This window comes from Ranitomeya imitator, chromosome 7, assembly GCF_032444005.1.
Source record: "Ranitomeya imitator isolate aRanImi1 chromosome 7, aRanImi1.pri, whole genome shotgun sequence".
In the NCBI taxonomy this organism is placed as follows: Eukaryota; Metazoa; Chordata; class Amphibia; order Anura; family Dendrobatidae; genus Ranitomeya; species Ranitomeya imitator.
The window spans coordinates 37,023,411-37,037,217 of NC_091288.1; the positions used below are offsets into that span (position 1 = coordinate 37,023,411).

The window sequence follows — 13,807 nt, forward strand, 5'->3', positions numbered from 1 at the left end:
TGGACATTAAAGGTCTGTCTTCATGTGTGGATCAGCTCACGGCAAGAGTTCAAAATATTCAAGATTTTGTGGTTCAGAATTCTTTGTTAGAACCGAGAATTCCTATTCCAGATTTGTTTTTTGGAGATAGAACTAAATTTCTGAGTTTCAAAAATAATTGTAAACTATTTCTGGCTTTGAAACCTCGCTCCTCTGGTGACCCAGTTCAACAGGTTAGGATCGTCATTTCTTTTTTGCGTGGCGACCCTCAGGACTGGGCATTTTCTCTTGCGTCAGGAGATCCTGCATTAAGTAATATCGATGCGTTTTTCCTGGCGCTTGCATTGCTGTACGATGAGCCTAATTCAGTGGATCAGGCAGAAAAAAATTTGCTGGCTCTTTGTCAGGCTCAGGATGAGATAGAGGTATATTGTCAGAAATTTAGAAAGTGGTCCGTTCTCACTCAATGGAATGAATCTGCGCTGGCAGCTATATTCAGAAAGGGTCTCTCTGAAGCCCTTAAGGATGTCATGGTGGGATTTCCTATGCCTGCTGGTTTGAATGAGTCTATGTCTTTGGCCATTCAGATCGGTCGACGCTTGCGTGAGCGTAAATCTGTGCACCATTTGGCGGTATTACCTGAGATTAAACCTAAGTCTGTGCAGTGCGATAGGACTATGACCAGAGTTGAACGGCAAGAACACAGAAGTCTGAATGGGCTGTGTTTCTACTGTGGTGATTCCACTCATGCTATCTCTGATTGTCCTAAGCGCACTAAGCGGTTCGCTAGGTCTGCCACCATTGGTACAGTACAGTCAAAATTTTTTCTGTCCGTTACCTTGATCTGCTCTTTGTCATCGTATTCTGTCATGGCGTTTGTGGATTCAGGCGCTGCCCTGAATTTGATGGACTTGGAATATGCTAAGCGTTGTGGGTTTTTCTTGGAGCCCTTGCAGTGTCCTATTCCATTGAGAGGAATTGATGCTACGCCTTTGGCCAAGAATAAGCCTCAATACTGGACCCAGCTGACCATGTGCATGGCTCCTGCACATCAGGAGGTTATTCGCTTTCTGGTGTTGCATAATCTGCATGATGTGGTCGTGTTGGGGTTGCCATGGCTACAAGCCCATAATCCAGTATTGGATTAGAAATCCATGTCGGTGTCCAGCTGGGGTTGTCAGGGGGTACATGGTGATGTTCCATTTCTGTCAATTTCGTCATCCACCCCTTCTGAGGTTCCAGAGTTCTTGTCTGATTACCGGGATGTATTTGATGAGCCCAAGTCCGATGCCCTACCTCCGCATAGGGATTGTGATTGTGCTATCAATTTGATTCCTGGTAGTAAATTCCCAAAAGGTCGACTGTTTAATTTATCCGTGCCTGAGCACACCGCTATGCGCAGTTATGTGAAGGAATCCCTGGAGAAGGGGCATATTCGCCCGTCATCGTCGCCATTAGGAGCAGGGTTCTTTTTTGTAGCCAAGAAGGATGGTTCGCTGAGACCTTGTATAGATTACCGCCTTCTTAATAAGATCACTGTTAAATTTCAGTACCCCTTGCCATTGTTATCTGATTTGTTTGCTCGGATTAAGGGGGCTAGTTGGTTCACCAAGATTGATCTTCGTGGTGCGTATAATCTGGTGCGAATCAGGCGAGGCGATGAATGGAAAACTGCATTTAATACACCCGAGGGTCATTTTGAGTATCTAGTGATGCCATTCGGACTTGCCAATGCTCCATTTGTGTTTCAGTCCTTTATGCATGACATCTTCCGAGAGTACCTGGATAAATTCCTGATTGTGTACTTGGATGACATTTTGATCTTCTCGGATGATTGGGAGTCTCATGTGAAGGTCAGAAAGGTTTTTCAGGTCCTGCGTGCTAATTCTTTGTTTGTGAAGGGATCAAAGTGTCTCTTTGGTGTGCAGAAGGTTTCATTTTTGGGGTTCATCTTTTCCCCTTCTACTATCGAGATGGATCCTGTTAAGATCCAAGCCATCCATGATTGGACTCAGCCGACATCTCTGAAGAGTCTACAAAAGTTCCTGGGCTTTGCTAATTTTTATCGTCGCTTCATCTGCAATTTTTCTAGTATTGCCAAACCATTGACCGATTTGACCAAGAAGGGTGCTGATTTGGTCAATTGGTCTTCTGCTGCTGTGGAAGCTTTTCAAGAGTTGAAGCGTCGTTTTTCTTCTGCCCCTGTGTTGTGTCAACCAGATGTTTCTCTTCCGTTCCAGGTCGAGGTTGATGCTTCTGAGATTGGAGCAGGGGCTGTTTTGTCGCAGAGAGGTTCTGATTGCTCAGTGATGAAACCATGCGCTTTTTTTTCCAGGAAGTTTTCGCCTGCTGAGCGAAATTATGATGTGGGCAACCGAGAGTTGCTGGCCATGAAGTGGGCATTCGAGGAGTGGCGTCATTGGCTTGAAGGAGCTAAGCATCGCGTTGTGGTATTGACTGATCATAAGAACTTGACTTATCTCGAGTCTGCTAAGCGTTTGAATCCTAGACAGGCTCGTTGGTCACTGTTTTTTGCCCGTTTTGACTTTGTGATTTCGTACCTTCCGGGCTCTAAAAATGTGAAGGCGGATGCTCTGTCTAGGAGTTTTGTGCCCGACTCTCCGGGTTTATCTGAGCCGGCGGGTATCCTCAAGGAAGGAGTAATTGTGTCTGCCATCTCCCCTGATTTGCGGCGGGTGCTGCAAAAATTTCAGGCTAATAAACCTGATCGTTGTCCAGCGGAGAAACTGTTTGTCCCTGATAGGTGGACGAATAAAGTTATCTCTGAGGTTCATTGTTCGGTGTTGGCTGGTCATCCTGGAATCTTTGGTACCAGAGAGTTAGTGGCTAGATCCTTTTGGTGGCCATCTCTGTCGCGGGATGTGCGTACTTTTGTGCAGTCCTGTGGGATTTGTGCTCGGGCTAAGCCCTGCTGTTCTCGTGCCAGTGGGTTGCTTTTGCCCTTGCCGGTCCCGAAGAGGCCTTGGACACATATCTCTATGGATTTTATTTCAGATCTTCCCGTTTCTCAAAAGATATCAGTCATTTGGGTGGTCTGTGATCGCTTTTCTAAGATGGTCCATCTGGTACCCTTGTCTAAATTGCCTTCCTCCTCTGATTTGGTGCCATTGTTCTTCCAGCATGTGGTTCGTTTGCATGGCATTCCAGAGAATATCATTTCTGACAGAGGTTCCCAGTTTGTTTCGAGGTTTTGGCGAGCCTTTTGTGGTAGGATGGGCATTGACTTGTCTTTTTCCTCGGCTTTCCATCCTCAGACTAATGGCCAGACCGAACGAACCAATCAGACCTTGGAAACCTATCTGAGATGCTTTGTTTCTGCCGATCAGGATGACTGGGTGTCCTTTTTGCCTTTGGCTGAGTTCGCCCTTAATAATCGGGCCAGCTCGGCTACCTTGGTTTCGCCATTTTTCTGCAATTCTAGGTTCCATCCTCGTTTCTCTTCAGGACAGGTTGAGTCTTCGGACTGTCCTGGTGTGGATGCTGTGGTGGACAGGTTGCAGCAGATTTGGACTCATGTAGTGGACAATTTGACCTTGTCCCAGGAGAAGGCTCAACGTTTCGCTAATCGTAGACGCCGTGTGGGTCCCCGACTTCGTGTTGGGGATCTGGTTTGGTTGTCTTCTCGTCGTATTCCTATGAAGTTTAAACCTCGTTTCATTGGTCCGTATAGGATTTCTGAGGTTCTTAATCCTGTGTCTTTTCGTCTGACCCTCCCAGATTCTTTTTCCATACATAACGTATTCCATAGGTCATTGTTGCGGAGATACGTGGCACCTATGGTTCCATCTGTTGACCCTCCTCCCCCGGTTTTGGTGGAGGGGGAATTGGAGTATATTGTGGAGAAGATTTTGGATTCTCGTGTTTCAAGACGGAAACTCCAGTATCTGGTTAAATGGAAGGGTTATGCTCAGGAAGATAATTCCTGGGTTTTTGCCTCTGATGTCCATGCTCCCGATCTTGTTCGTGCCTTCCATGTGGCTCATCCTGGTCGGCCTGGGGGCTCTGGTGAGGGTTCGGTGACCCCTCCTCAAGGGGGGGTACTGTTGTGAATTCTGTGGCAGAGCTCCCTCCTGTGGTCACAAGTGGTACTTCGGCTGATTCTCTCTGGGAGCTTCCGTTTGTGGAGGAAAGTGAGGCAAGGTAGGCTTATTTTCTATCTTCAGGCTAGTTAGTTTCTCAGGCTGTGCCGAGTTGCATAGGCAGAGTTAGGCGCAATCCACGGCTGCCTCTAGTGTTGTTTGGAGAGGATTAGGGATTGCGGTCTGCAGAGTTCCCACGTCTCAGAGCTCGTTCTATTATTTTGGGTTATTGTCAGATCACTGTATGTGCTCTGACCGCTATGTCCATTGTGATACTGAATTGCCTATCACAACACTGCAGCTAAAAACAGAACAAATCAGCATGCCATTATCACTCTCCTGGATAGTTGAACCCCTCCAAACTTTAACATGTAATTTACAGAGTTAAGCAATAAGATTTGCAGGACTCTAGTACAGTGGCCGCAACATTAGTTCGTGAATGCTGGACCAAAGCTTTGCAAACCTCATCCTAGCCGCCAGCATTCCTGGCACTACTGAATAGTAGGCTTGGCGTAACGCCTTGCTCGCATCATGCTTCAATGATGACCCCTTACCAAGTCTGCAAAAAAGTGTGGGAACCCCTCTATTCTTGATAACCAGCCTTGCTAAAACTAACAGCTGAGGGTTGCAGCCCGCAGCTGTCAGTGTTGCCTGGCTAGTTATCAATAATACAGGGGAACCCACATACAGTATATCAATGTCACGATAAAAGACACCTTTATACAACAACTTTTCCATTATGGCACATCTCTAAACAAAACTCTTAACACACGAGCGCTATGTGGTGCATTTCATCCACAATTATGGAGGTAGAGCTGTACACCATATTTTACTTTAGGGCAGTTGCAGGCAAGCGTATTTACTGACCACATCAACAAAATGTTGGATTGCACTTGTCCCTGTGTTATTCTATTTGGCCGAGCACATGTCCGCTTTTTTCCTTTGACAGAGTTGGTCCCAAGAAAAAGATCACTGCAATCTGATCTGATTCACATCACGCTTGGCCATGCAAGTCAATCAGTGAGTGGGAAACATCAGACTGCATTATTATGACATCTGAGTGCTGTCCAATCTCCATACACTTACACACTGTGATCACACTCTGATTAAACTCTGATCAGAGTGTGATTTGCTTAATTGATCCAATTTTATCTTGTTATATTAGCCTTAGTCAAAGGGTTTGCTGACATCTGAGTATAAAATAAATGACGTGGGGTCCTCTCTATTTTTGATAACCAGTAAAGATAAAGCAGACAGTCGTGATCTGATCTTATCAGGCTGCGAAGGTCCCTTATTATTGTGCCCTTCCCACCCTAGAAATACAAGCCGGCAGCTGACCCAGAAGTGACACATCACATGAGATGAGCCAACTCTGATGCTTTGCCTTCCCGATTGCCCTGGTGCGGTGGCAATCAGGGTTATGGTAGTTGGGGTTGATGTCAGCTGTGAATTGTCAAAAATAAAAACATACACACAAAAAATATTTTATTTGAAAAAACACTCCCTGTCTTTTTCCCTGGTTCACCAATTTCTTAAAAGAAAAAAAAAAGCTGGACTGCGTTGGACCTGCGTGGGAACTTATTTTCTAATAAATTGGTGAATAAGGGACAGTGTCTTGTTTATATTTCTCTCTTTTTATGTTTTAGATGTTTGAAATGATTTTAAATTATTTTTAGCATAAAATACATGAATTTAAGTAAATAAAAAGCCAAAGTAGTTTATATCATTTAAGTCACAGAGTAATTCCAGACTTACCGTATTTTTCGCTTTATAAGACGCTCCGGATTATAAGACGCACCCCAAATTTTGAGAAAAATAGGAAAAAAACATTTTTAATAAAATGGTGGTGCTTCTTATAATCCATGCATCTTATTGCTTACCGGGGTGGTGGCTGTGGTGAAGTGGGGTCTCAGCATTGCTGCTGCAGGAGGTGGGTGTTGCCGTCGCACTCTGTCCCATGCTGCCGTGTGCTGCCGCCATGCTGTGTCCCCGAAGCTTGCCATTGCACTCTGTCCCTTGCTGCCGGGTGCTGCCACCATGCTGTGTCCATGATGCTTGCTGCCACACTTTTTTTTTACTGGATGCTTCTGCCATGCTGTATCCCTGATGCTTGCTGCTGCGCTCTTTTACCGGGTGATGCTGCCGTGCTGTGTCACCGATGCTTGATGCCATGGTCTGTCTAATGCTGCCGGGTGCTGCCGCTGCTCTCTGTCCCGTGCTGCATGGGGAAGCCATCAGTTCCATCCATGCTTTCCTGTTCGTTGGATTCCTTCTGGGAAAATGGCCGCCGGGAGGTGGCGCATGCGCAGATGAAGATCTCAGCAACAAGATCTCGGGAGATGAGATTTCAGCACTGAGATCTCATCTCCCGAGACCTCCCGGCGGCCATTTTCCTGGAAAGAATCCACTGCACAGGAAGGCATGGATGGAACTGGAGAGCCCCCCCATGCAGCACGGGACAGAGAGCGGCAGCAAGCACCTGTGACACAACGCGGCGGCAGCAGCACAGAGGACACAGCACGGCAGCAGCACAGGGGACACAGCGTGGCGGCAGCAGCACAGGGGACACAGCGCGGCGGTAGCAGCAGCACACGGCAGCATCGGGGATAGTATGGCGGCAAGCATCGGACACCCGCAGCGGCAGCACAGATAAGGTATGTCCGCATTGTAAGACGCACCCCCCATTTTCCCCCCAAATTTTGGGGGAAAAAAGTGCGTCTTACAAAGCGGAAAATATGGTATATTAAGGGCTCATACCCATTACTGTAAAAAAAAACCTGGCTGATATCAGTCCAGAAAAATCGGACAAGTGTCAGTGATTTTATTGCGAGTACAATGCGATTTTTATCACCTAGCATCCAAATGACATCCAATGTACATGAAAATATGATTCGATTGCAATGCGATTTTCACATGAGCTTTTACATAGAGTAATTCTCCATGTCATTTAAACAAAGTTTTCAAAGGAAATATTCTTTATATATATATATATATATATATATATATATATATATATATATATATATATATATATATATATCAGATACATACAGTGGGGCAAAAAAGTATTTAGTCAGTCAGCAATAGTGCAAGTTCCACCACTTAAGAAGATGAGAGGCGTCTGTAATTTACATCATAGGTAGACCTCAACTATGGGAGACAAACTGAGAAAAAAAAATCCAGAAAATCACATTGTCTGTTTTTTTATAATTTTTTTTGCATATTATGGTGGAAAATAAGTATTTGGTCAGAAACAAAATTTCATCTCAATACTTTGTAATATATCCTTTGTTGGCAATGACAGAGGTCAAACGTTTTCTGTAAGTCTTCACAAGGTTGCCACACACTGTTGTTGGTATGTTGGCCCATTCCTCCATGCAGATCTCCTCTAGAGCAGTGATGTTTTTGGCTATTCGCTTGGCAACACGGACTTTCAACTCCCTCCAAAGGTTTTCTATAGGGTTGAGATCTGGAGACTGGCTAGGCCACTCCAGGACCTTGAAATGCTTCTTACGAAGCCACTCCTTCATTGCCCTGGCGGTGTGCTTTGGATCATTGTCATGTTGAAAGACCCAGCCACGTTTCATCTTCAATGCCCTTGCTGATGGAAGGAGGTTTGCACTCAAAATCTCACGATACATGGCCCCATTCATTCTTTCATGTACCCGGATCAGTCGTCCTGGCCCCTTTGCAGAGAAACAGCCCCAAAGCATGATGTTTCCACCACCATCCTTTACAGTAGGTATGGTGTTTGATGGATGCAACTCAGTATTCTTTTTCCTCCAAACACGACAAGTTGTGTTTCTACCAAACAGTTCCAGTTTGGTTTCATCAGACCATAGGACATTCTCCCAAAACTCCTCTGGATCATCCAAATGCTCTCTAGCAAACTTCAGAGGGGCCCGGACATGTACTGGCTTAAGCAGTGGGACACGTCTGGCACTACAGGATCTGAGTCCATGGTGGTGTAGTGTGTTACTTATGGTAGGCCTTGTTACATTGGTCCCAGCTCTCTGCAGTTCATTCACTAGGTCCCCCCGCGTGGTTCTGGGATTTTTGCTCACCGTTCTTGTGATCATTCTGACCCCACGGGGTGGGATTTTGTGTGGAGCCCCAGATCGAGGGAGATTATCAGTGGTCTTGTATGTCTTCCATTTTCTAATTATTGCTCCCACTGTTGATTTCTTCACTCCAAGCTGGTTGGCTATTGCAGATTCAGTCTTCCCAGCCTGGTGCAGGGCTACAATTTTGTTTCTGGTGTCCTTTGACAGCTCTTTGGTCTTCACCATAGTGGAGTTTGGAGTCAGACTGTTTGAGGGTGTGCACAGGTGTCTTTTTATACTGATAACAAGTTTAAACAGGTGCCATTACTACAGGTAATGAGTGGAGGAAAGAGGAGACTCTTAAAGAAGAAGTTACAGGTCTGTGAGAGCCAGAAATCTTGATTGTTTGTTTCTGACCAAATACTTATTTTCCACCATAAAATGCAAATTTTTTTTTTAAAAAAACAGACAATGTGATTTTCTGGATTTTTTTTTCTCAGTTTGTCTCCCATAGTTGAGGTCTACCTATGATGTAAATTACAGACGCCTCTCATCTTTTTAAGTGGTGGAACTTGCACTATTGCTGACTGACTAAATACTTTTTTGCCCCACTGTATGTATACAGACACATAGATAGATACAGATAAACAGACATAAATATGTAATTGAGCTATATAGTCAGTGCTTTGCCAGTGTAGCTTACTGTACATGTATTTTATTAATAAATTATTTTCTGAAAAAAATGACGTGCGGTCCCTCAAAATTTTATTAACCAGCAGAGGGAAAGTGGACAGCTGGAGACAGATTTTTATAATACCCATGGAGCTTCCCTGGCTATTAATATACGTTCATAGCTGTATACTAAGCCTTTTCTGGTTATTAAAATGGGGACACCAAATAAAAGATGATATAGTTTACCTGTATCATTAATAACCAGCAAAGGCTAGGCATACAGCTGATATTAATAGCATAGGAAGTTGCCATGGATATTGGCCCAGTCCCAGACTAAAAATATCTGCTCTCAGCCACCACAGGAATGTATGTTTAGGATTAAATTTACAGGGGTGCCTGGCTTTGGGGTACAAGTCTGCAATCCCTCTATGTGACTGCTCACTTGCGAAACCTCACATCATGTGCACTGTGCGCTGTGAGGATTCCCCGATCACAGCATTGGGAGCAGCGGGCACGAAACTGCAAGTATGTGATTTGCACACATGTGGTCATGTTCCAATTAGATGGTCGTGGCCTCACTCACTGCAAGTGCATTGACGTAGGCCGGACACAGTCTAGTAGGAATGTGGCCAGAAGTATGCAAATTGTGTACTTGTGGTCACATGACTGCCCGCTCTTGGCACTGGTGCCGGAGAATGCTCACATAGAGTGACTGCAGACTTGTAACCTAAGACTGGACAACCCATTAAGTCTGATCTATAAAAGATTGAAAAATAAAAGTTTAAAAAAACAACGTAAGAAAACAGTAGTATTTCAACCAAAATAGTTTCAATAGGTTAATGTTATTAAACGAGCACTGACTGCATTAGTATATGATTGATCACCGCACATTGGGTGCAGTATATGTGTCTATAAAAGGATTTGGATGTGACATAAGTAAATCCAAGGCAGACACCGATATAAAGACAGACTTCTATCAGGCTCTGGGGTCAACATCAATTACACAGGTAACGGAGGAAGAGAACTGAACACATCCTATCAACTATGGAAACCATCCTCACAATCCAACAGAACCCTAACAGTTATGCCCTCTACACTGGAGTCTACTTCCTTCCGATCACATGTGTAAGCTGGATGCCTGTGGCATTATGCCCTTAGTGTGGACTTGTGGAAATAGCTATGGATGGACATAAAATTGGTGTAACCTTTGAAGCCGCCCAAAGATCAACAACCAAGAGGGCCCACTACCACCTCCAAAGGATATGGAATAGCATATTATGATAAGCTATTGGACTGCTAAAGACCCATATAGTGTTCTTGCACATGGGCCCTCTTCTGTCTGTGTCCATTCCTCATAATACAACAACACTAGCAACATCGCTAGTACTACCAGGCCACATGGTTAAAAAAATATCTGGAATAAAAAACCATGGGCTCCCAAGGGTGATAATATGAACTGCTCACCACTGCACACAACCTTTTAACAGGCCAAAACGGTGCACGGTGAAGGAATGCAAATCTGGTCAACACACAATTACCTCTAACCTCCAACAAATCATCTATGAAGGAATATTCACAGACCCTAACCCAAAGAGCAGAAAAAAATCTACAGAAGCACAGTGGGAATCCCTCAACTGGTCAATGAGGTGCACCCTGAAGCAACCCAAAAATGATATTCAGGAAGAAGAGGAGGAAGTCATCCTCCAATCTGACCTACAGAAAAACCAACAATTCAGTGAATCATTGAAACCTTGCAAGCCTGGATATGACATTGATCACGTGTCAAGACAACAAACCCTAAAAGGCCCAAAAATGAGGTTCAGGAAGAAGAGGAGAAGATCAGCGCCCAGTTGTTTCACCCTTCTTTAAGCGTAAAAAAAAAACCCATCCAGTAACTAAGAATCAGCTTTGGAGATTAACTTACACAAAAATCATTGGATGATTAAACATGTCTACTGAAAACTGCATATAAGAACATAAAATACATTACAATAGGATTGTTTCAAACTAACCACTATAAGAAAAAGAAAATGCCAGTCTTACATCTTTGCTCTCTTCCAGATCTGACTCGCTACTAAATTCCTCTGTATTCAGGTTTTCAAAATCCGATTCTCCCACAGCGATAGGTACGGTTACAGTGAGGCTTGGGTTGTGTATGAAGGACATGTAATCACTTTCATCAATGATGTATTTCTCAACGCTGCTACCGATTCCACTTGTGGCAGTAGTTCCATTCCCGTCTTTCAAGTAGTCGAAATCTTTGCTGATTTCCACAGTGGTGTGATTGGATATGCAGCTGTCTTTTTGGTTTTGCATGTCATCTAGGGGTTTGTTTTCCTCTAATTCCTTCTTCTTTTTGACAAATGCATTTTGGATAAACTCGCGTACGCTCTTCTTGACGTAAGCTATCCCAATGTGCATTCTGGCCACAGCAATTTGCAAATTATTCATTTCATTATCATCGTCTGTAGCAGCAAGATTGTCAGAGCTAAATGAGCTCAACAGCAAAGCTAAGAACAGGTTTAACACCTACGGAAGCAATTAAAAGATAAGACAACACATCAGGAAATTGCTAAATCATTATGAATATAAACTAAATGCTACTTTTTCACTCAGGTATTGAAATTGGAAAAATTACCCTTTTTAATTTAAGGCCCAACAAAAGTTGTGGGGATTCTTCAGTTGGCCCTACTCACACCTGATAATTTGGACCTCTTCTAGGAGATTGACATAATCTTAAGCCCTGTTCACATTAGATTTTTTTCTTTGTTTTGCGCTACTATTGTACAGTGCATGTTAAATGTATCCAAAGAGTTGTATTGCCAGACAGAGGCCAAAAGTGTGTCCTTTTAACTTCCATATATATGTTGGCATAGTGCAAAAAAAGTCCAGCAAAGAAAAAAGTATATGCTAAAGAGGATCTTTCACCAAATGTTTCATGTTGAGGTGGACAAAGTATGTAATACTGGCTGCAGAGTAGAATAAAGCTTTTATTTTTTTAATTTCACCTATAGATATTAGCAATCAAAGTATTTGCACCTAATGAGTTAACTTTAGTTAAGTCCAAGGAGATGTTACAGATAGTTTTCACTTGGGGCTTGCACTTTGATGAGACCCACTTGTTAGCAGCTCATACAAAGGTAAAAACTGCACGCACCAAGTGAAAACTATATGTAAAACCCACTTGGCCTTAACAAGGGTAAAAAGTGCACAAACCAAGTGAAAAGTATATGAAATACCCACTTGGACTTAACTAAAGTTAACTCATTTGGGGGCCAATACTGTGATTGCTAATATCTCCGCAACGGAGAGGTGAAATTAAAAAAAGTTTTATTCCACTCTGTACCCACTATTACATCTTGTATCCAGCTCAACATGAAAAAATTGTTGAAAGGTCTTTTAAATGCATATGCCATTTTAGAAAATTCGCTGTAAGCATTGATTGAATTGATGCCACTTTAGACTATCTGGATCCATTAATTGACAGTGACATGCATCACCCATAGACTTTGATGGTATCTTTTTAATGGTTTTGTCATGAAAAATTCACCGAGCATCTGGTAAATGGATCTCACATAAGCCCCATTTCAAATTATGGGAAAGCTTCCAATATATGTGTTAAACATGTCTATTGGATTCTATTACCAGATAGTCTTAGGCTGCTTTCACATTAGCGTGGGTACTGGCCCGTCGCAGTGCATCGGGCCGATGTACCGACGCATACTGTGAAATAAAATCACAACGGGGGGCAGCGGATGCAGTTTTTCAATGCATCCGCTGCCCCATTGTAAGGTCCGGGGGGAGGGTGCGGAGTTCCAGCCGTGCATGCCCGGTCGGGAAAAGCGGAACCGACGGACAAAAAAACGTTGCATGGAACGTTTTTTTTGTCCCGACGGACTGCAAAAACACGACGCATCCATCGCACGACGGATGCGACATGTGGCAATCCGTCGCAATGCGTCGCTAATGAAAGTCTATGGAGAAAAAACGCCTCCTGCAGTCAACTTTACAGAATGCATTTTTTCTCCAAAACGACGCATTGCGACGGAGGCCAAACGACGCTAGTGTGAAAGTAGCCTTAAAGGTGATTGGCTAAGCAGCATGCCACCAAAAAAAGTATGGAACAGTGTAGTAGACAATGATTTTCTAGTAACGATAAGTATCTGTTAAAGGGTAATCTCATGTTCATAAATGGGTAAATTGTGTAATGCTTGTAAAACAAGCTAATTTGCAATGTACCCTTGCTGACCCAGTGTGGCCGGTTACTTAGGCAAGGAGTGCATAGCACAGGGAGACTCTATGTCAGCCTGTTACCAACACTCGGAAGCTAGCTGGATCCGGCCAACTTCAGTCTCCCTGTACTTTAAAATCACATGCCACACTAAGACATAGAGTTACTTCTCCTCCCATGGCTTGCTCACTGGAAAGTTGATACAGAAATAACAACTTTTCACATGCACAAGCATACCTAAAGCATCCCATTACATTTTCAGGAATATTCGTCAATGACATAACTTACCACTAAATTTCCGATGACCATCACCATTAGAAACACTGTTAAACACATAGATTGTCCTGCCACCTCCATACAGTCCCACATGGTCTCGATCCATTCTCCACATAGCACTCGGAATACAATCAGGAAGGAGTGGAAGAAGTCATTCATGTGCCAGCGAGGAAGAGTACAAGTATCGGGAGCAATCTTACAGACACATTCCTTGTAGCTTTTACCAAACAGCTGCATGCCAACTACGGCAAAGATGAACACTATGATGGCCAATACTAAGGTCAGATTTCCCAAAGCTCCCACTGAGTTACCGATGATCTTGATCAGCATGTTGAGGGTTGGCCATGATTTTGCCAATTTGAAGACACGAAGCTGAAGGAGAAAAAGAAAAGTGTTACTCTTAAGTTTTACTTGCTTTCAGCTGCATTGCTTTCATGTCATAAGTAATGTCTACATTGAATTACTTTGGCCAAGAAATAAAATATTCCGAAAAGGATTCAGAAAGG

General features: G+C 43.6%; 1 protein-coding gene across 1 annotated transcript in view; it reads right to left on the reverse strand.

Annotated features, from left to right (window-relative positions):
- The window catches only part of LOC138644540 (sodium channel protein type 2 subunit alpha-like), a 219,239-nt gene that overhangs the window by 64,387 nt on the left and 141,045 nt on the right, over positions 1-13,807 (reverse strand). Inside the window, exons 16-17 of the mRNA XM_069733064.1 lie at positions 13,314-13,673; positions 10,838-11,323 (exon numbers count right to left, since the gene is read on the reverse strand). Of these exons, the coding sequence (XP_069589165.1) occupies positions 10,838-11,323; positions 13,314-13,673 (846 nt within the window). The remainder of the gene's footprint in view (positions 1-10,837; positions 11,324-13,313; positions 13,674-13,807) is intronic.